Here is a 20923-nt window from a genome sequence, read left to right as displayed (position 1 = left end):
GGTGGGTGCATTTTAAGCCAGTGATGGGCTCTTAGAAGCCTCTGGATCTCTGCTTTGGTAGGTGTTGCGTGTCCTCAGTGTCTGTCTCCTTCACCCTTGTTCTGATATCAGGTTCACCAACAAGTAGCACTCTTAACAGTTTTTATGGCCTCTATCCAACTTCCTCTTGACAAGCTTGGAGCTACATTTCATGACCTTGAGGGTTGTGTCATACACAGTTATGTATCTGCTGACAGGCAAAATTACTCATTCTTTTGGTGGTCTCTCCTATGACTCTCCTTCAAGCCCCTGAAGGGAAATGGACTCACTAAACGCCAGTGAGCCTAGCAGGCTTCTTGGCCAGTCCCAATACTCAGTTTAACACGTGCCGACACAGTTCCCTTGACGTGGCCAGCTGAGCTTAAGCTCACCTTTAACTGTCTTTCCCGTTTTCCTGACGTGAATGTTAAGTTTTTGATGACTGAATAAAAACTTTACCATCAAGATTGGTTGGGCTCTAGGAGAGTTAGGTGCCTGGACAGCTTAAGGGTAAATAGTGTTTTTTTTTTTTTTTTTTTCTCATCTTACAAATAAATAGGTTTCTCACATCTTGGGAGCCTTGTCCCATTTCAGGGGTCCTAAGTACAGATGGACTGATCCCATTTCTCAGAGCCTTACACTTCACTCTCCTGTTACAGAGATCCTGAGGGGGGGGGGGTCCCAGGGCCAACATGATTACTGCTTTCCGTATCCAGTGAACTTGAACGTGAATATCCTTGAGCTAAAATGAATGAACAGCAGGGCCTCCTCCATGATCAAAGTGGCAGCTCAGCCACTCCTAACACTCCTCATGTGCTCGTGGCCAGTGACTGAGGACCTGAGGAGCTGACCTGAGCGCACTGGTTATGTTTATTTAGTTATGCTAATACTGGATGAACGCAGCCGGGCAAAACCTTACAGGGATGCGCTTTTTAATGCGCTGACTAGAGATCATTAGCATTCTCTACTACAAAATTGAAATGTTCTGAGATTTCCGTCTGTTTACAAGGTTCCTATCAATGAGATGACTACAGGTCTGATTTGCATAGACTTGGTGTTTAAACCCTGTTAACATCTATATCAAGATGAAAAATAATGGGCAAACTCACCAGCTGTGCTGAAGGTCATACTCCCCTCCCCTAAGGTTTGGCTGATCATAATTAATAAATAAAGGAAAACACACTTGCATTTCCCTAAGCCTCACGTAGCGCGTTAGCGAACACGTCTGTGGAAATATGGTCTTTACTTAGTCAGGATGGAGACATAATTCAGCATTGCCCATGGGACCTGCTGAATGAATGTTTGCAGTGATATCCTTGCATAGTTCAGTGCTTTGGTATAGATGGGCCTTCAACTCTGTGGCAGTACAAAAGAACACTCGCTCAGTGGGGCAAGAACTTGACCTTCTGATCTTTTCCCTGGCTACCCATGTGTGGGGCTCTGTCCTCTCTGGTGGGAAGTCAGCGGTGGTGGGCGGCGCCAGTCATCTGCACCTGCCACCCACCCAGCCCCGCGGTCACCAGTGACAACTGGGACTCCAGGGTGTGCTGTGTTGCCAGGCTGGGGTTGGGGCCCCAGAGCATTGTTCATTTAACAATGCCTGCAGCTGGTGATGGGTTTACTGAGATGGATCCCATCATAAGTTGAAGGACTTCTCTCATGCATAAAGGTACGATTCACAAAAGAATCTCAGCAAAAGGGGTCAACTTTGACTTTTCTTTTTTTGTTATTTATTTATTTGAGAGCAACAGAGAGAGAGAGAGAGAGAGAGAGAGAGAGAGAGAGAGAGAGAGAGAGAGAGAGAGAGAATGGGTGCACCAGGGCCTCCAGCCATGGCAAAAGAACTCCAGATGCATGCACCACCTTGTGCCTCTGACTTACGTGGGTACTGAGGAATCAAGCCTTGAACTGGGGTCCTTAGGCTTCACAGGCAAGTGCTTAACTGCTAAGCCATCTCTCCAGCCCATGTTTTGAAAACGTATTTCATTTATTTGAGAAAGAGAAAGGAGTAGAGCGAGAGCGAGAGAGAGAGAGAGAGAGAGAGAGAGAGAGAGAGAGAGAAAGAGAGAGAGAATGGGCCTCCAGCCATTGCAGAGGAACTCAAGACGCTTAGCGCCCCCTTGTGCATCTGGCTTATGTGGGTCCTGGGGAATCGAACCGGGATCCTTTGGCTTTGCGGGCGAACACCTTCACGGCTAAGCCATCTCTTCAACCCATTTTTGACTTTTTTTTTTTTTTTTAAAACCCAGTGAAATCATCTTTTCTCCCTCCTAAAAAATCTCTGTGCTTTATCCCTATTCCACGTGCACCAGGGAGAAAAATCGACAGCATTCTAAAGCCACAGGGAAAGCTTCATGTGCCCTGAGAAGCCGCGAGTGGAACTGACTTCGGGCGGGCGACCTGCCGGAGAGCTGTCCCCCCCCCCCCCCGCCCCCGAGTCGCGGCCTTCCAGGACCAGGGGCGCTGGGTACCTGAGCAGTGGCGCCCGGGGCCGCCAACAGCGCGCTGCACCCGCCTTCGTGGTATGCCTCCTTGCAGTCCCGGCAGAAGACAAGCTGCAAAAGAACACCGAGCGTCAGGTACAGCCGGGTGATTTTGGCCACGACAGTTTTTCCCTTTTCCATACTCTGCTTTTTTTTAAAAATTGTTTTGTTTATTTTTATTTATTTATTTGAGAGCAACACACACACACACACACACACACAGAAAGAGAGAGAGAGAGAGAATGGGCACACCAGGGCTCCAGCCACTGCAAATGAACTCCAGACGCGTGAGCCCCCTTGTGCATCTGGCTGATGTGGGTCCTGGGGAATCGAGCCTTGAACTGGAGTCCTTAGGCTTCACAGGCAAGCGCTTAACCGCTAAGCCATCTCTCCAGCCCAACACTCTGCTTCCTATGCCAAATTACTATCTGCAGAGCAGTCAAGTTACTTATTGACAGGAATAGCGAATACCTTCCTGCCTTAAGGGTTACTGGTGCTAGAATGGGGGAAATCACCTCATTCGCATCCAGTATCTGTTCACCAACACGAGCTGGTGGATCTGATTTTACAAGCGTAGCGTGTTCTGTAAGGAAGCACTGGGCTGTTTCAGGCTGAACTACGTCCCTTTGTAGTCCTCACTCCTTCAAGGTCAACATGCTGATGTCTTAGCCACAGTCCCCAACAGTGTACCGTATGTGTGTGTGTGTGTGTGTGTGTGTGTGCGCACGCGCGCATGTGTGAGGCCACAGAAAGACATTGTGTGCCTTGCTCTATTACTTTCCCATCTTATTTTCCTAAGACAGAATTTCTCTCTTTCTTCCTCCTCCTCCTTATTCTTCTTCCTCTTCTTCTTCTTCTTTTTTTTTTTTTTTGAGGTAGGGTCTCACTCTACCACAGGCTGACCTGGAATTCATTATACAACTCCAGGCTGGTCTTGAACTCACAGCGATCCTCCTACCTCTGCCTCCTTAGCTCTGGGATGAAAAGCATGCACCACCATGGCCAGCTTCTAAGACAAAACTTCTTACTGAACCTGGAGCTCCTGTTTCTTCTCTGCCTCAGCCCTGGGGTCGCAGTCATGTGTGGTTTTTATGTGGGTGTTGAACTCAGACCCTCATGCTTGAATAGCACTACCTACTGGGCAATCTCCTCAGCTCTTGCACCTGTGCTTTTACTGTGGCCCACCCCATTCCTCTTGTGGGATCACACCAGGGCTCCCCGTTTCAGAAGTGGAAGGTTTTCGGATGTGCACTTAGGAGTATGCAACAGGAGACAGATTAAACTCGGAAGCGATGGGATGCCAACTTAAAGGTTCAGCTTGCTGGAAGAGGACACGTCTCCACCAGACAGATCACCAGCACCGTCTGACCTTTTATTTTCTCTGAACTGAAAGTGGGTCTTGTGAGCAGTGAGTGGGGCTCCAACTTCTCCTCGCCAGGCTTCTCTTTCCTCCTGGCGTGAGTGTGTCCAGAAGGCCGCGACCCGCTCACTGTGTGGTGACACGCTCTTGCTGCGTCGCACTGCGGGTCCTCCCACCACTTTCGAGGGAAGCCGCTCTGATCCCTTGGCGCGACAGGAAAAGCGCTTCACATCTGATTAGCCAGTGGATGAGATATAAAATCAGTTTCATGGTGGAGGAACACCCTGGAGGTTGATCAGTTTGTCAGAATAAATAGGCCTCTCCTGACACAAAGACATTAAATTCCTTTTCGCTGGTTCTGCAAAGAAGGGACGATAAAGAAATAATGGAGGGGGGAGAACGCAAGAGAACGAAGCAAATGTTGTGGGAATATGGGGAGGACAGCATTCATCCCTTTGTTAATTCATTTCTACTTGGAGATTGTAATTTTTTTTTTTTTTTTTGGTGGGGGGGAGTTCAAGGTAGAGTCTTGCTCTAGCCCAGGCTGACCTGGAATTCACTATGTAGTCTCAGGGTGGCCTCGGATTCTTGGCAATCCTCCTGCCTCTGCCTCCTGAGTGCTGGGATTAAAGGTGTGAGCCACCATGCCTGGTGGAGACTGTAATTTAAATGCAGACTTATTGCACAGTGGGCCCTTCCCAGTTAAATAACTCAAATATATTCTATATAAAATGGGAAACTAGCAGGTTAATTTGATCTTGAAAGTGTTCTGGGTTTTCATTTCTATTTTTAACTTAAAAAAATATTTATTTATTAGAGATAGGGGAAGAGAGAGAAGCTGAGAGAATGGGTGTACCAGGCCCTTCAGCCACTGCAAAAAAAAAAAAAAAAAAAAAAAAAACTACAGACACACATACCACCATGTGTATCTTGCTTACATGGGGCCTGGAGAATTGAACCTGGATCCTTAGGCTTCTCAAGCATGTGCCTTACCTGCTAAGCCATCTCTCCAGCCCTATTTTTTAAAATTTATTTTTCTTTTTATTTATTTATGTAAGAGTGACAGAGAGAGAAACAGGCAGAGAGAGAGAATGGGCACGCCAGGGCCTCCAGCCACTGCAAATGAACTCCAGACATGTGCGGCCCCTTGTACATCTGGCTAACATGGGTCCTGGGGAATAGAGCCTCGAACTGGGGCACTTAGGCTTCACAGGCATGTGCTTAACTGCTAAGTCATCCCTCCAGCCCCCTATTTTTTTTTTTGTTTGTTTTTTTGAGGTAGGGTCTTGCTCTAGCCCAGGCTGACCTGGAATTCACTATGGAGTCTCAGGGTGACCTCGAACTCACGGAAATCCTCCTACCTCTGCTTCCTGAGTGCTGGGATTAAAGGCATGCACCACCACGCCCGGCTAGCCCGCTACTTTTTAAAATATACTTCATTTATTTGAGAGAAAGAGGAAAGGGGGGGGGAGAAATGGCATGCCAGGGCCTCCAGCCACTGCAAACAAACTCCAGATACATGCGCCCCTCCCCCTTGTGCATCTGGCTTATGTGGGTCCTGGAGAATCAACCTGGATCCTTTGGCTTTGCAGGCAAATGCTTTAACCACGAAGCAATCTCTCCAGCCCTACAGCCAGAGCCTTCAGCCATTGTAAACGAACTCTAGACACATGTGCCACCTTGTGCATCTGGCTTATGTGGATCCTGGAGAATCGAACCTGGGTCTTTTGGCTTTGTAGGCAAATGCCTGAATGGCTAAGCCATCTCTCCATCCCTGTTTCGGGTTTTTTATTTAACTCAAAAATATTTTATTTATTTATTTATTTTTACATTTATTTGAGAGAGCGAGAGAGAGAAAGAGGCAGATAGATAGATAGATAGATAGAGAATAGGTATGCCAGGGCCTCCAGCTACTGCAAATGAACTCCAGATGCATGTGTCACCTTGTGCATATGGCTTACGTGGGTCCTGGGGAATCAAACTTGGGTCCTTTGGTTTTGTAGGCATGTGCCTTAACTGCTAAGCCATTTCTCCATTTCTGTCTTGGGTTTTAAATCACGATATTCTGAACTTGGGGCTCTCAACAATGTATTTGTATAAATGCTTAGGCTTCAGTTCTTAAGATATGCAATAAGCGTTGGAGGAATGGCTTAGTGGTTAAGGTGGTTGCTTGCAAAGCCAAAGGACCCAGGTTTGATTCCTCAGGACCCACGTAAGCCAGATGCATGAGGGGGCACCCATGTCTGGAGTTTGTTTGCAGTGTTTGGAGGCCCTGGGGTACTCATTCTCTCTCTCTGTCTCCCTCTTCCACTGTCAAATAATTAATCAATAATATATATATATATATTTTTTGGTTTTCCAAGGTAGGGTCTCACTGTAGCCCAGGCTGACCTGGAATTCACTATGGAGTCTCAGGCTGGCCTCAAACTCACGGTGATCCTCCTACCTCTGCCTCCTGAGTGCTGGGATTAAAGGCGTGAGCCACCACGCCCGGCTTTAATCAATAATTTTAAAAAGAGGATAGGCAACAAGGTACCTTGGGATATTGCAGAAAGCTCACAGAGGTGCAGAGGCCTATTTTAAATTTTGAGGAAGAGTGGTCATTGACATCTGTGAATTATTAACTCAGGGTCATCCCTGGTGTTTGTGGGCACTGTTGCTATCCTCTCTTCAGGGACATTATATTGTTGCAAATATGGAATTTTAGCTATTATGATACAAACAAGAGCCAGACAAACATTTGGATCAGAGATGTGGTTACTTCATAATGAAATAAGGGGCTGTAAAGCCTGACGGCCCAGGCTTGATTCCCCAGTACTCTAGAAAAGCGAGATGCTTTACGAGTGGTTCACGCATCTGGAAGACCATTTGTAGTGGCTAGAGGCCCTGGTGTGCCTACACTTTCTTGCCTCCCTCTCCTTGTCAAATAAACAAAAGACTAACAAAAGAATAAAATAAAAAACATTTTATTCTCTCAATTTAGGTGGACTGCTTTTTATAAAAATTCAGCTTTATTATTATAATTTAGCTTTTAAATTTTTTATTTATTTTCTTACCCCCCTCTCTCTCTGTGCGCGTGTGTATATGTCATGGTGCGTGTGTGGAGGTCAGAGGACAACTTTGAGGCGTGTGTACGCCCCCTTCTTTGAGCTGGGGTTTCTTGTCGCTGTCAACAAACTGTGAGGCGTCAGAGGACCGCGAGAGTGGCTGGCCTGCACCCCATCTCGCACTGCCGCACCACAGTGGGGTCACAGACGCACGTGCCGCTTGCACCCAGCTTTATGTGGGCGCTGGGGAACTGAACCCCGGGCTGGCAGGCTGTGCAAGAAAGCACATTTAACTGCCGAGCCAAGTCCTCAGCCATGTTTCTTATTTTTGATAATTTCATACATGCGTGTGGGCTAAGACTACCACACTGACATTGTCGTATGCTATTTGGATCTAAATCTTTTTTTAAAACCCAGGGTGGTTAGATGTTTGCTTTAGCCCCTGGGCTGCTAAGGGCGTGGTGGACAGAAGTTGAGGGAGCTCTGGCTTAGGTAAACACAAAACTCTTTGTTTTTTTTTTTGACAGAAGAAACCCAGGCTGGGACTGGGGAGATGGCTTAGAGGTTAGGGCACTTGCTTGCGAAGCCTAAGGACCCAAGTTTGACTCCCCAGGACCCACGTAAGCTTCCAGATGCACGAGGTGGCACATGTGTCTGGAGTTCGTTTGCGATGCTAAAAGCCCTGGCACATCCATTCTCTCTTTCTCATAAATAAATAAATATTAAAAAAAGAAAAGAAACCCAGGTTGGCCTCAAACTTGTGGTCCTGCCTCATCTTCCCAGAACCTGGCTTCCAGGGGATGGTTCAGCTGCTATTTCGAGAGGAAGAACATTCTGGGAGAAAAGGCAGATTCAGCGCTGTCAATTCCACGTTCACTGCTCCCCTGCACACCTCCCGTCTGGAGCACACGGCTATCCTTGACCAACAATGTCCGAGGCTGCTGTTTACTCCGCGATTTGCTGTGACTTAGCCCTGGTCTCTGCTGAGGCTCCCTGAAGATACCGACTAGCCTCTGAGCCTTAGAAGCAGGCGTTGAGTTTGTGAGGAGATGTCTACCCTCCACTTACATGGTATGTCTTTCCTGCATTGCCTTCTCTTGAGAGAGATCTCATAAAACGCTACCTGCTTCCATGGAATTTCTTTGGTAAGAATTAAAAAGAATTAGTCTTCTCAAGCAGAGTCATTCCATGTAGTCTCCACTGGCCTTGAATTCCCTATGTGACCCAAACTGGCCTTGAACTCATGATTCTCCAGCCCCAAGTGCTGAGATGATAGTTATGTGTCATTGCACTTAGTTTGAATATCTTTCAAAAGTCAGAAAAGAGCCAGGCATGGTGGTGCACGCCTTTAATCCCAGCACTTGGGAGGCAGAGTAGGAGAATCACCTTGAGTTCGAGGCTGTGCTGAGATTACATAGTGAATTCCAGGCCACCCTGGGCTAGAGTGAGACCCTCCCTCAAATAAAAACAAAAACAAATTACAAAAGGTGGGCTGCAGAAATGGCTTAGCCATTGAAAGCACTTGCTTGCAACATCTGCTGGTCTGGTAAAGCCAGGTATGCAAAGTGATGCACACGTCTGGAGTTCTTTTGCAGCGGCAGGAGGCCCTGGTTCACTCATACTCATTCTCTTTCTTTCTGCCTGTTTCTCCCTCTCTCTCAAATAAATAAATAAAAATGTTTAAAAAAAAAACATTAGAAAAGGGGACAGGGTAGGTTCAATGGAGAGTGCTTCCTGGGCAAGCATGAGTCCTGAGTTCAATCCCAGCACCCATATGAAAAGCCAGGCATGGCTACACATGCGTATACCCTTGTCCTGAGGCAGAGCAGAGACAGGACCGCTGCTGAGGCTGGCTGGTCGGCTGTTCTGATGGAAAACGGCAGCTCGTTGTTCAGTGAGAGACTCTGTCTCAAGAAAACAAAGTGGGCCGGGCGTGGTGGCACATGTCTTTAATCCCAGCACTCGGGAGGCAGAATGTGGGCATCCAATGCTATCCTCCAGAATATTTGCAAGCCTGGGTGATTGGTGTCCAAAATCTATTTAACTGAGGTGATCTGCTTATCCTAAGTGCTTACCCTGCGGCATGAAAAAAAATCCCAAGTACCTGAGATGAAGGATAAAACAAAATTGAAAACAAACAAAACAAACCCCTGGAGCTACTTAATAAAGACTAAACCTAATGGGTCAGTCTTTTTCTAAGTAATGGCCAAACTCCTTTATTTATTTATTTAGTGTTTTTCTTTTTTTTGAGGTTGGGTCTCACTCTAGCCCAGGCTGACCTGGAATTTGCCATGTAGTCTCAGGGTGGTCTAGAACTCATAGCAATCCTCCTGCCTCTGGCTCTGGAGTGCTGGTGTAAAAGGTGTGCCACCAAACCTTGCTCCAAACCACTCTTAACATTGAAGTTGCTTTTGAGATAACATGGGCTGAGTAAAGTCATGTTCTGAACAATTGCATTTCAGTCAATGATAAATGCTGGTCACCTACAGAGGTGGACTCCACTCATCCACAGAGGTGTACCCCGCTCATCTACAGAGGTGTACCCCACTCATCTACAGAGGTGGGCCCTGCTCATCCAAAGAGGTGGCCCCCTATGACTGTAATGAAACGGAAAAGCTCCCATTACCAGGGAATGAAGGCAGCGTGGAGGAGGAGGAAGAGGAAAAAGAAAAGGAAACTTCAAGAGAACTTGTGAGCAAACTTACGGTGCGTGAGAAGCTCTGCCAACCTCAGCAATGGTCTGAAAGCACCCAGTACCAGTGTGTGTTTATTACCAGGGAGGAGCGGTGGTCCGGGTGCATTATGTGAAAATCCGTGCTCAACAAGGCATGACAAGATGAGACTTGTGGGGGTTGCTGCCCCCTCAAGACTTCCCAGGGGACAAGATGCAAAATGGGAGACAGTGATGAGGATCCTGCTTTAAGCTAAATGGTGTGCCATATTTTACTCTTTAATACAATGTTTACAAAATTTTGAAAGTTGTAATAATGGTAAAAGCTTGTAGAATGGCATAAAGAACAAGGCATTTCATAGTATGCTTTTGTTCTTTTAATTTTTTAAATATTTATTTATTTATTTATGAGAGAGAGAGAGAGTAGTAGACAGAGAATGGGTGAACCAGGGCCTTCAGCTAGGGCAAATGAACTCCAGACACATGCACCATCTTGTGCATCTGGCTTACGTGGGTCCTGGGGAATCGGACCTGGGTCCTTTGGCTTTGCAGGCAAATGCCTTAACCGCTAAGCCACCTCTCCATCCCAGTATGCTTATGTTTTAAGACCAAGCGTTATGATGTAAGAATAAACAAGTTACAAATTTAGGGGCTGGTGGCGAGATGGTTCAGTGAATACAGTGTTTGCATTAAATGTCTGTGTTCCTGAGTGTAGGTCCTCAGTGCCACAGAAAAGCCGTGAGTCCGTTTTGTATTCCCGGCACTCCTATGGTGAGGTGGGAGGGGGAGGCAGGAGAATTTCCTGATGTTCATGGATTAACTCGTCTGGCAAACCTAGTATCGAACAAGAGTGAGAGACCCCGGGTACTTCAAAACAAGGTAGAATTCGAAGACTGACACTCAGAAGTTGTCCTGAGACCTCCACAAGTGATCTATGATGTGTGTCCACACACACACACACACACACACACACACACACACACACACACACACAAAACCCAAAAGCTAAAAAGTTGAACAAAGTGAACATTACAAGCTGAAGTGGAATTTTTAAACAAGTTTTTTCAAGGTAGGGTTTCACTTTAGCCCAGGCTGACCTGGAACTTAATCTGTAGTCCCAGGCTGGCTTTGAACTCACAGTAAGCCTCTATCTCTGCCTCCCAAGTGCTGAAACTAAAGGCACGTATCTGGAGTTCATTCACAGTGGCTGAAAGGCCTTTGCGCACCCATTCTCTCTCTCTCTCTCTGCTTCTTTCTCTCAAAAAATAAAACATAATAAAATAAATCTTCCATCTGTGTCTTAACTGGACCTTTTCTACGCTGAGATATGTTTGTTGCTGTCTTACAGATGCCCACAGTCTCCACTATGGCCACATGGATGTAGTCCAGGAGCCAATGTCCTCAAGGTTTGCAGTAGGCCACACCTCCTGGGTTGTTTGTATAAGCAAATTTCACGATGTTCCCTCCTTCCCCCTCCTCCTGCTCTTCTTCCTCCTTCTTTTTAAGCTTTTAAAAATATATTTAATTAATTTATGTATTTGATACAGAAAAAGAAGGAGAGAGAGAGAGAGAGAGAGAGAATGGGCATGCCAGAGCCTTTAGCCACTGTAAACAAACTCCAGGTGCATGTGCCTCCTTGTGCATCTGGCTTATGTGGGTCCTGGATAATAGAACCGGGATATTTTGGTTTTGCAGGCAAATGCCTTAACTGCTAAGCCATGCCATTTCTCGAGCCCTCCCCCCCTTTTTGAAGCAGGGTTTCACTCTGTTCTAAGTAGACAAGGACCTTATTCTTTTCTTCTTTTTTTTTTTTATTAAATATTTTACGGGACCTCAATCTTTAGCCTGGGCTGGCCTTGAACTCATGATAATCTTCTTACTTCAGCCTCTTGAGTGGTGGGATTAAAGATGTGTGCTATTACGCTTGGCTTTCCATGATGCCCTCACAGCAACAAAATCATGCAATGACATAATATATGGACATAGTCCTGTGGTTACAGGGGACATGACTGCATTTGAAATTTTAGACCTGGGCAACATGTGAAGGAACAACATGTCCTGATCCATAAAATAAGGCAATAGATATTTATATTAAAAAATAAACATTGTTTAGTGCTTAAAAGCAGAGCCTTTGAAGTCAGAGAGTCCTGGAGACAGAGACTCTGATGTATTAACCTGTGAACATGACATCTCTTGCTTTAGGATTTTGTACCACAAAGAAGGCATAGAAAAATATGAATATTTAACAGTTTTTGGGACATGGGAAACACAAGAAGTAGTTTTCTCATAGGGTTATGATGCTTTAAAATATAAATGCATGAAAACGTAGGGGATAGCAAGTACCTCGTTAGTTATAGCCATTCCCAGCCTGCCGATGATGGTTACTCTCTTGTGAGAATCTCCTCAGAAATGGCAAGCTTTTGTCACAGCTATTGAGACTGCTTATGGAAAGGGACGCTGGACCCACTTATACATACATGTGCAGAGGTATTGTCATTGTCATTGTCAATCACCAATCTGTACACCAGTGAGCTAGAGAAATTCCCCATTATGCTAATCTTCCAGTATTCTGCCAGTGGGGCTGTCATTTGATTGATGTCTGAGTCTGGCTCCTCATATGCCCACAATGCTCACATTCAAAAGGGGATACGTGCATATTTTCTTGTTAGAGGCATAAGAAGGAACCCTTTGAATAGTTTCCAATAAAATAAGAACATCCAGGTGAGGAAGGGTTGGTACCTTACAAGCAGTGACCCTTAAAATAAGATTTTGATCCTTAAAGTTGACTGATCTCTACATGAAAGTCCAAATTTCTTTGTGCCTGTTTTCTGTCACAACTGCATCCGTTATAAAAGCATTCTATTGTGTGTGATTATTTTTCTTCTGTATCTCTGAAGTTCTGTGTTAAAGAACGGGTGGGAACCAAATGCCACCGCAGGACCCCTCTGCAGTTCAGGGGGAATATCAGAAGCATGAAGAGAGCTTGCATTTTTACTTCTTTGGGGACAAAAGAAACAGGATTCTTTTCTGGAGACGACTGTCCTGAAGGTGGCAGCAGAGGTCCGTAAGCTCAGCTTGGTGTGTGTGGAAAGCAGTGAATGGGGAGTCAGGCTCCACCAGCCGCTAATATACGCAAAACTCGTGCTGACAAGACAGTACCAGCGACGGGAAATGGCGTTAGATAATAATGTGCTAAACCACGACTTTGAGGAAACTGGTATTATTTCAAGTACAAAACATCTTAAAATTATAGATCTCCATGGTGGGAAGCAAACTGAGACTGCTCAGTGGCCAAATTCTTTGTCTTTCCCAAATTCTATCCTAGTTATTCAAGGGTGGCAAACAGTGCTGCCCAGTTTCCCAACAAGTACCGTGACAACCATCATGGTGCCTCTCCAAAGTCACATTTGCTTTAGATTTTTTTTATGAGGGGGGGAGAGGGGGGAGAGAGAGGGAGGGAACCAGCATGTCAGGGCCTCCAGCCACTGCAGTCAAACTCCAGATGCATGCGTCCCCTTGTGTACATGTGCAACTTTGCACATGCATTACCTTGTGTGTCTGGCTCATGTGGGATCTGGGCAGTTGAACATGGGTTTTTAGGTTTTGCAGGCAAGTGCCTTAACCACTAAGTCATTTCTCCAGCCCTGCTTTAGATTTTAAAAAGCTTCTTACTGTCCTGGGTTTAATTTCCATTCATGGGCTCCTTCAAAGGGCACCTGAAAATTGATTCCTTTTCCTATACCGTCACCTGGCTCGCCCGTGCCCCTTCATACCTGTCCCATTCTTCAGATGCAGGGCTTAATCTACACACTTGCTGTGCATATGAGCAAGTGGAAACCTTCTTACTGTCTGGCTCAGAGCCAGGGCTTCATGAAGAAGACTTAGGCTCATTCAGCTTGCTTCCAACAGAAATGGCCTCGGCCTGTGGCTAACGACTGCGTTATGTGGGGACAGTACTGCTGGGCTCTAACATCCAATCCCTAATCAGACACAGAGGCACTGACATTTACTTCCTACTTCAAAATAGATACAATTTTGTAAATTAAAAAATTATCTTATTTTACTTATTTATTTGAGAGAGAGAGAGAGAGAGAGAGAGAGAGAGATTGGAAGAGGCACATAGAGATAGAGAATGGGCATGCCAGGGCCTCTAGCCACTGCAAACGAACTCCAGACACATGTGCCCCCTTGTGCATCTGGCTTATGTAGGTCCTGGGAAATTGAACCAGGGTCCTTAGGCTTCACAGGCAAGTGCCTTGACTGCTAAGCCATTTCCCCAGCCCAATTTTGTAAAGTTTAAATGTTTATTGGCCATCTATTTTTTTTCCCTTTTAAAAACTTTATTGAAATATAATTTGCATTGTCATGGGTTTTAAAAAATGATTCATGCATCTTCTGAATGGATTACACAAGTATTTAAACATAAATTCAAAAGGCATTATGGAAAATGTCCCCTTCCTATCTTGGTCAGCCACAGTCACTGTCCCCTGCTCGGGTGTGTGCTTCTCCCAAACCCCTTCATCATCCAAGCACACACACACGCTCTTTTAAAAAACAAACACAGCTTATAAACCGTCACAGGAGGGGGCTGGGAAGATGCTCAGTGGGTAAAGTGCTTGCTGTGCAATCATGGGGAACCAAAGTTTGAATCCCCGGCACCCAAGAGCATGCTGTGATCCCAGGGGTGGAGAGAGACTGATGTTGACCCCTGACCTCCATACACACACACACACGCACCCCCACGCATGTGTGCACTCACACACATACAACATACAAGCATGAACACACAGAAACACACATGCCACACATACATACATGTGCAACACAAAATTTCCTAGGATGCATTGATCGGAACACCTTGGTTTTTCACTTAACGTATCTCACGGCTATTCCATATCCACACCTCCTGAGTGCCCCACCCTTCCCAGACAGGTTGCGTCAAATTCCTGTCGACAGACATGCCTCAATTTGCCTACAAATCCCTTGGCAGTAAGTACCCTCCACGCCTTCCTGTTATAAACAAAACCAAAGGGACTGCCCTCTCCACAGGCCGCTGTGCATGTGCGGAAGGAAATCTAGAGTTCACTTCCAGAAGGAAGTGCTGGGTTGCAGGTGTGGGCTGGCCCCCGTGATCCTGGCAGCAAGATGTGGGAGGGAAGGCCGGCTTCTCCTTCCTTCCCTGACCTGCTGCTACCAATCACCATGTTTGTCAAGCTGCATCTTACAAATATTGGATGAATCCTGGCACATTTTTGGTTTTTTTTGTTAATTTTTATTTATTTATTTGAGAGCAACAGACAGAGAAAGAAGCATATATATATGTGTGTGTGTGGGGAGAGAGAGAGAGAGAGAGAGAGAGAGAGAGAGAGAGAGAGGGAGAATGGGCGAGCCAGGGCCTCCAGCCACTGCAAATGAATGCCAGATGCGTGCGCCCCCTTGTGCATCTGGCTAACGTGGGCAAGAGTGAGACTCTGCCTTGAAAAAACAAACAAACAACAAAACACAAGCTAGGCATGGTGGGGCAAGCCTTTAATCCCGGCACTCAGGAGGCAGAGGTAGGAGGATGGCCATGAGTTCGAGGCCACTCTGAGACTACACAGTGAATTCCAGGTCAGTCTGGGCTGGAGTGAAACCCTACCTTAAAAAACAAACAAACAAGCAAGCAAACCAAAAACAAAGAACAGAAGAAAGAAAAGGGCAGGAGAGAGATGGCTCAGTGTTAAGACAATTGCCTGCCAAGCTTAAAGACCCAAGTTCTAGTCCCCAGTACCCACATTAACCAGATGCACAGACTGGTGCATGCGTCTGGAATTCTCTCTGTGTGTATCCCTCTGCTTGCAAATACAAAAAGAAAAGAAGTAAGAGGGAGAGAGGGAGAGAGAAGGAGAGAGAGAGAGAATGTCATGCTTCCTGGGCTGCGCATGTCAGAATCAGCTCTCAGCATCACTTGCCAGGTATCGTTCAGCACCAGCTCACCAGGGACACAGTGAGCTGGTACGGGGCGGCTTATGACCTCAAATTAGATCGCCACTGCCTTCTCTTCAGTCCCATCCTTACTTGTCTCAGCTGTAAGCACGCTGAACAATTCCTACGGTGACAGTCCCGTTCTTCTGAGTTCCCTGGCTCTCCTGTTGGCTTCAAGGCTTCCCTCGTTTCCAAAGGCTAAAGTAGGATTTGGTTGCAAGCTGGGGCTCTTGTGAAATTTCATGCTGATATTCACACTGCCAATGCTCATTTAAACAAACTTCTTGATGGGCAAATTTCTGCCTCTGAGAATTCTGCGCAGCGTCTTGGAAGGCCTGCTCAATTCGGTTTTCAGATTCGCACTTCCCCGACCTTGTGGAGTAGTTGGCTTCCTCCAGAAACAGAGCGCTGGTCACAGGGTGTCAAATTCTACACCGCTTTCCAATATTGCCATTCATTAGAGGACCCATTCAAATATTACCATTAATTAGAGCACATGTCTGAATATGGCCATTCATTAGTAAAATGTGCAGCATATGTCTTCTATAATTTTTAACTGGTCTCTAATCCTCGTGACCTTATCATTTACAATCTGTAGCAAGACACTAGACTTTGTAAAAATGATTATGCTAATGCCAGTAAAAATGTGAAATCCAAGCCATATGGCAGCTTGAGTCCAATTGTCCCATGTGCCCGTGGGCATCCTTCTGCTTGCCGGCACAGCAGGGGAGGGAGAAATGTTTCCTCAACACCTGGGCCCAGCCCTTGGCAGCTCAGGGCTAGCCATGCCTTGGAAAGGGGCCCAGCCACACTGGAGGCACATTTTGGAGACTCTTACTGTTGTTGAAGGTTTATTGTTGTTTTTCTTTTTTTAAACAACATCAATAACCAATAAGTTAGTCCAAAATGTATATTAAGCTGGGTTTGTTGGTGCACACCTATAAGCCCAACATTCTGAAGGTTGAGACAAAAGGACTGCATGCTTGAGGATAGCCTGGTGCTAGCCTCTGGCTACTCTGAGGCTAGAGACCCCGTATCAAACAAACAAACAAACAAACAAACAAACAAAACCAAAAAGCAAAGAAAATATATATTGGGTGTTAAGCAGTATTGTAGGGTACTTGAGGGAGGAATATATGTCCTGTCTACGACCAAAGTGATCAAAGTATTCTTCCTTTATGTATTCTCTCTTTCTGTCTCTCTCTGTCTTTTGCTGGGGGCGGGGGGGGTGGTGGTGGTCAAACATAGCTCCTCACATGTGGTAGGTAAACATGCTGATTGAGCTACATTCCCAGGAGCACACATGTTTCTTATACATATTTCCATGGAAATATTTGTCTATATGAGACAATTTTTACCTCTCTACTCTTCAGAGTGGCTAAGATTTTTATTTTCTTCACCTTTGTCTCCGCAAAAGTCTGAGCCACAGTAGGCAGTGGATGTCTGTCTGTGTGATTCCAGGTACTCAGCTCAAGATGCTTACAGCTGGGGCAGTAAGACAAGGCTGAGGCAGAGTGGATGAGTGGGAGACCATTGTGCAGCGTGTGACAAGAAGCTCCATCAGGCGCCCAGCTGGGCAGCTTGGGAAAGAAGACCACAGAAACTCACAGGAAAGAGACATGGGGAGGTCAGGGTCAATGGGAAAGGGCGTGTGGATACGGCACTGATATTTCTACCCTTCATCTTTGCCTCTTCAGACAGTGGTTCTAACGATAGGCTTGTGGATGGCTTCTGCAAGCCACTTCTAATCCTGTCTTCCACTCTGGCCCCTCTTCAGTCCACATGCTACCTACTATGCATTTCCATTGGATCAACTACGGTATCTTCAAGTTCAAGTGAATTAGAGTGCTAGGTGATCACTGCGGAGGTTCCTGAACCTCATGGGCGGCGGAGGATTCCACACAGGCAGAGATCATAAACTTTTGCAGGGTGGATGGGCACTAGGTGCTAGAAGAATATGGAGGGTTAGGCATAGTATAGAAACGTGCAAGTACAGGTACGAGCTGGACAGCAGAGGAAAGAGGGACTTAAACTCTTTTCCAAGGGTAGATATGGTCTAATGGCACAATGATCAGCCACATTCAGAGGAGAAGGTGAAGGTCATGGAGAGAGAAAGAGATAGAGGGAGAAAGTAATAATGCCACAAAAGGAAAGTAGGAGGAGGCATTAAGCACTAGAGAACTCAGGGCCAGGGACATACCAAACATTTCGTGGGATCATGTCTGGCAAAGGTCTCCTTGTGAAGCCAAATCCTGGGATGGTCATCTACTGATGAGAAGGATGTCCAAAAGGGACCTTGTTTTGTCCCTGACCTTCCTAATGAAGTACAGTACCAGCTGGGAACTTTTGGGAATGTAGTAAACAACTCCACAATTTTTGAAAAAAACATTCAAACATACACAGTTTCATGGGAGGAAGGGATTTATTTCAAGTTTATAGATCCAAGGGAAGTTCTATCAATGGCAGAACAAGCTGGCTCCCATTCATCAATCCAAAGAGAGAGAGAAACCACCAGCAGCAAGAAAACACCAGAAAGTAGCAATCACCCACCTGCCAGTGCTCAAACCTCTCTGCATACCTTTCAGCTGGAATTCAGGTTTGCCCCAGTGACCACCCCTCCTATAGCAGGAGTCTGCTGGTAGGGGCTGCAGCTGCACACTCAATTTTAATAAAACACCCGAGTCTACAGGGGACGTACATTCAAACTAATGCATTCTGCCCCTGGCCTCCATAGACTCATGGCCATCTCACATTGCAAACTGCATTCAGTTCAACTTCAAAGGTCCCCATAAGATTTACAACTTTAAGACTGTTTCAAAGTCCCAAGTCTCATCTAAGATTCAAGACTATTTCTTAACTATGAGTCCTGTAAAATCAAAACAAGTTATATACTTCCAACATATAATGGGTCAGAGCAAACATTTCAATTGCTATAAGGCATAACAAGGGGAGATTGGACCCATGTAAAATCATTAATCATCAGGTAAATACCAAACATCTGCAGTTCAAGCCCAACATCCATCACCAGTGATAACGTCTCTGGATTTCCAATTTTCTTCCTGTCATCATTGGATTTCCAATTTCCATTCCTCTAGCTTGGCTGAGTAGCCAGGAGAAGCTTCCATCTCAAGCCAATAGCGCTCCATGGTAGCCTGTGCACAGTCCTGACATCATTGAGTCTCCACTGAAAACCATGCTCCATCTTACAATGGCCTCATTGGTCTCCAATAAGGGACATCACACCCTGCCTCACATGAGATGCAATGGCTCCTGGAACTGTGTTCACTTCATGACCCACTTCCATGCATTTTTCATGCTTCCAAAACCAATGCCAGGTGTGCAGTGACACAGCCATTTGTTAATCCAGGGAGGAAATAAACTGTGCTCTTGAACAGCAATCTACTTTTTGGAATTCTTTCTTTCAGTTATCACCTTTCAAAAGAGTTTGCATTCTATTTATTCAGTCTTTCCTGGGTGGACATCACCTCAGGCATCCTTCCATTCTTTCAGTGTAAAGCACTTAATGGTGCTAATGTGCTCAGTAATAGCAGCTTCAGTGACCTGTCTGTGTGTGAGTAACTTTAAATCTGCTTAAAATTTTTCCAATCTTAAACCTTATATCTCTTAGTTCCATATCTTCTGCCAGGCATACAAATTGGTACTTTAAATTTCAACCTTGACCAAACTCTTAGAGTCTGGGCAGAATGCAGCTAGTCCTTAGGCCAGCTGCTCAGTTCCAACTGGTTCTCTTTTGTCATTCCTTCCTGTTCATAAGCCAACACACTTCTCTCTGCTTTCAGCATTTTCAAATTCTTGCCAGAGCAGCCCATAAAACTTGGTGTACCACTCTCTAAGGCATTTGTAGTCCATGATACCAAATCCTTCATTATTCCTCCAGTGTACAAGTTCTAGAAGGTGAAAATCCAGGTTCATTTTCTGGTACCACATTTCTATAGTATACAGCTCCACAATGCTGAGACAAATAATCAACCAAAATAATTTTATGGGAGGAAAATATTTATTTCAAACTTACAGATCCAGGGGAGTAACACTGATGTCAGAAGAATTGGTTCCCATTCATAAATCCAAGCAGAGAAAGAGAGAAAGAGAGAGAGAGAGAGAAAGAGACAGAGACCACTACCAGCCAACAAACACCAAAAAAGCAGCAAGTGTGCACCTGTTAGGGCTCACACCTTTCTACATACCTCTGGGCAGGAATTCAGAGCTGCCTCAGTGACACACTTGCCTGTAGCAGGAGTCTGCCTGTTAGGGGCTGAAGCTACAAACTCAGTTTTAATAAAACACCCCAGTTTACAGGGGCCATGCATCCAAACTACCACAGAGAGTGCAGGAAAGCAGGGCCCTCAGGTCTGGGATAGAAGCCAGGAGCAGCCACCTCCAACCCAGAACCTCCTTGAAGCTCAAAGGAGGCACCTGTACCAATGCAGGAGTTCTCTGATGCCTAGAATGTGGTCCCAGCCCAGCTAGGTAATTCTGCACCTCTCTCATCACTTGGTAAAAGGCCACAGCCTAGAAATTGTGCTGACCAACCCAAATAGGAATCCTTTAAAATGTTCAAATAGTAGCTATATTTAAAGATGGAAAAGAGGGCTGGGGAGATGACTTAGTGGTTAAGTGGTTAAGTGGCTTGCCTGCAAAGCCTAAGGACCCAGGTTCAATTCTCCAGTACCTGCGTAAAACCAGATGCACAAGGTGGCATATGTGTCTGGAGTTCATTTGCAGTGGCTAGGGGCCCTGGTGTGCTCATTATTTCTCCATCTGCCTTTCTCTTTCTTTCTCAAATAAATAAACAAAATATTTTAAAAAGGATCAGGTGAACATAATTGTAATGCTAACTTAACTATATTCAAAGTGTATCATGCCAACATGTCATAATATAAAGAGAGATTGAGAGAGAGGGAATGGCACCATGGCTTACAGCCACTACAAACGAACTCCAGATGCATGCTCTACCTTAAGCATCTGCCTTACGTGGGTCTTGGGGTATTGAACCAAGGTCCTTTGGATTTGCAGATAAGCACCTTAACCACCAAGTCATCTCTCCAGCCTGCTATAGAGTTTAAATTTTTTGCTAAGTTTTTGACATATTGTACATGTTATATATTTACATCTTGGTTTGGGCTGGCCCTGTTTTACGCAGTCAGGACCCTTGAGTGGGTGGCGGTCAGTTAAATTACCACAGAACATAAAAGCATAGCCTGAATCCCAGCTGCATGGGAGGTTAACGCAGGACTGAAATTTCAAGGCCAGCCTGGGCAGCTCTGTGAGGTGCTGTCTGCGGATAACAAGTACAATGAGGCCTGAGGCAGTGGGCCAGTGGCGAAGTGTCTCGAGTGTGAAGATCTGTGTTGGGATCCCC

The 20923-nt window shown here is 45.6% G+C and overlaps 1 protein-coding gene across 3 annotated transcripts in view; it reads right to left on the bottom strand.

Annotated features, from left to right (window-relative positions):
* Prkn (parkin RBR E3 ubiquitin protein ligase) overlaps window positions 1-20923 on the bottom strand; it is a 1150905-nt gene that overhangs the window by 30887 nt on the left and 1099095 nt on the right. For all 3 annotated transcript variants that reach the window (XM_045158191.1, XM_045158190.1, XM_045158192.1), the window contains one exon: window positions 2490-2573. In XM_045158191.1, coding sequence (XP_045014126.1) covers window positions 2490-2573 — 84 coding nt within the window. The remainder of the gene's footprint in view (window positions 1-2489; window positions 2574-20923) is intronic.

This window comes from Jaculus jaculus, chromosome 9, assembly GCF_020740685.1.
Source record: "Jaculus jaculus isolate mJacJac1 chromosome 9, mJacJac1.mat.Y.cur, whole genome shotgun sequence".
Lineage (NCBI taxonomy): Eukaryota > Metazoa > Chordata > Mammalia > Rodentia > Dipodidae > Jaculus > Jaculus jaculus.
Note: the sequence above shows the minus strand (reverse complement) of the source record. Positions and strands in the feature narration are given on the sequence as shown.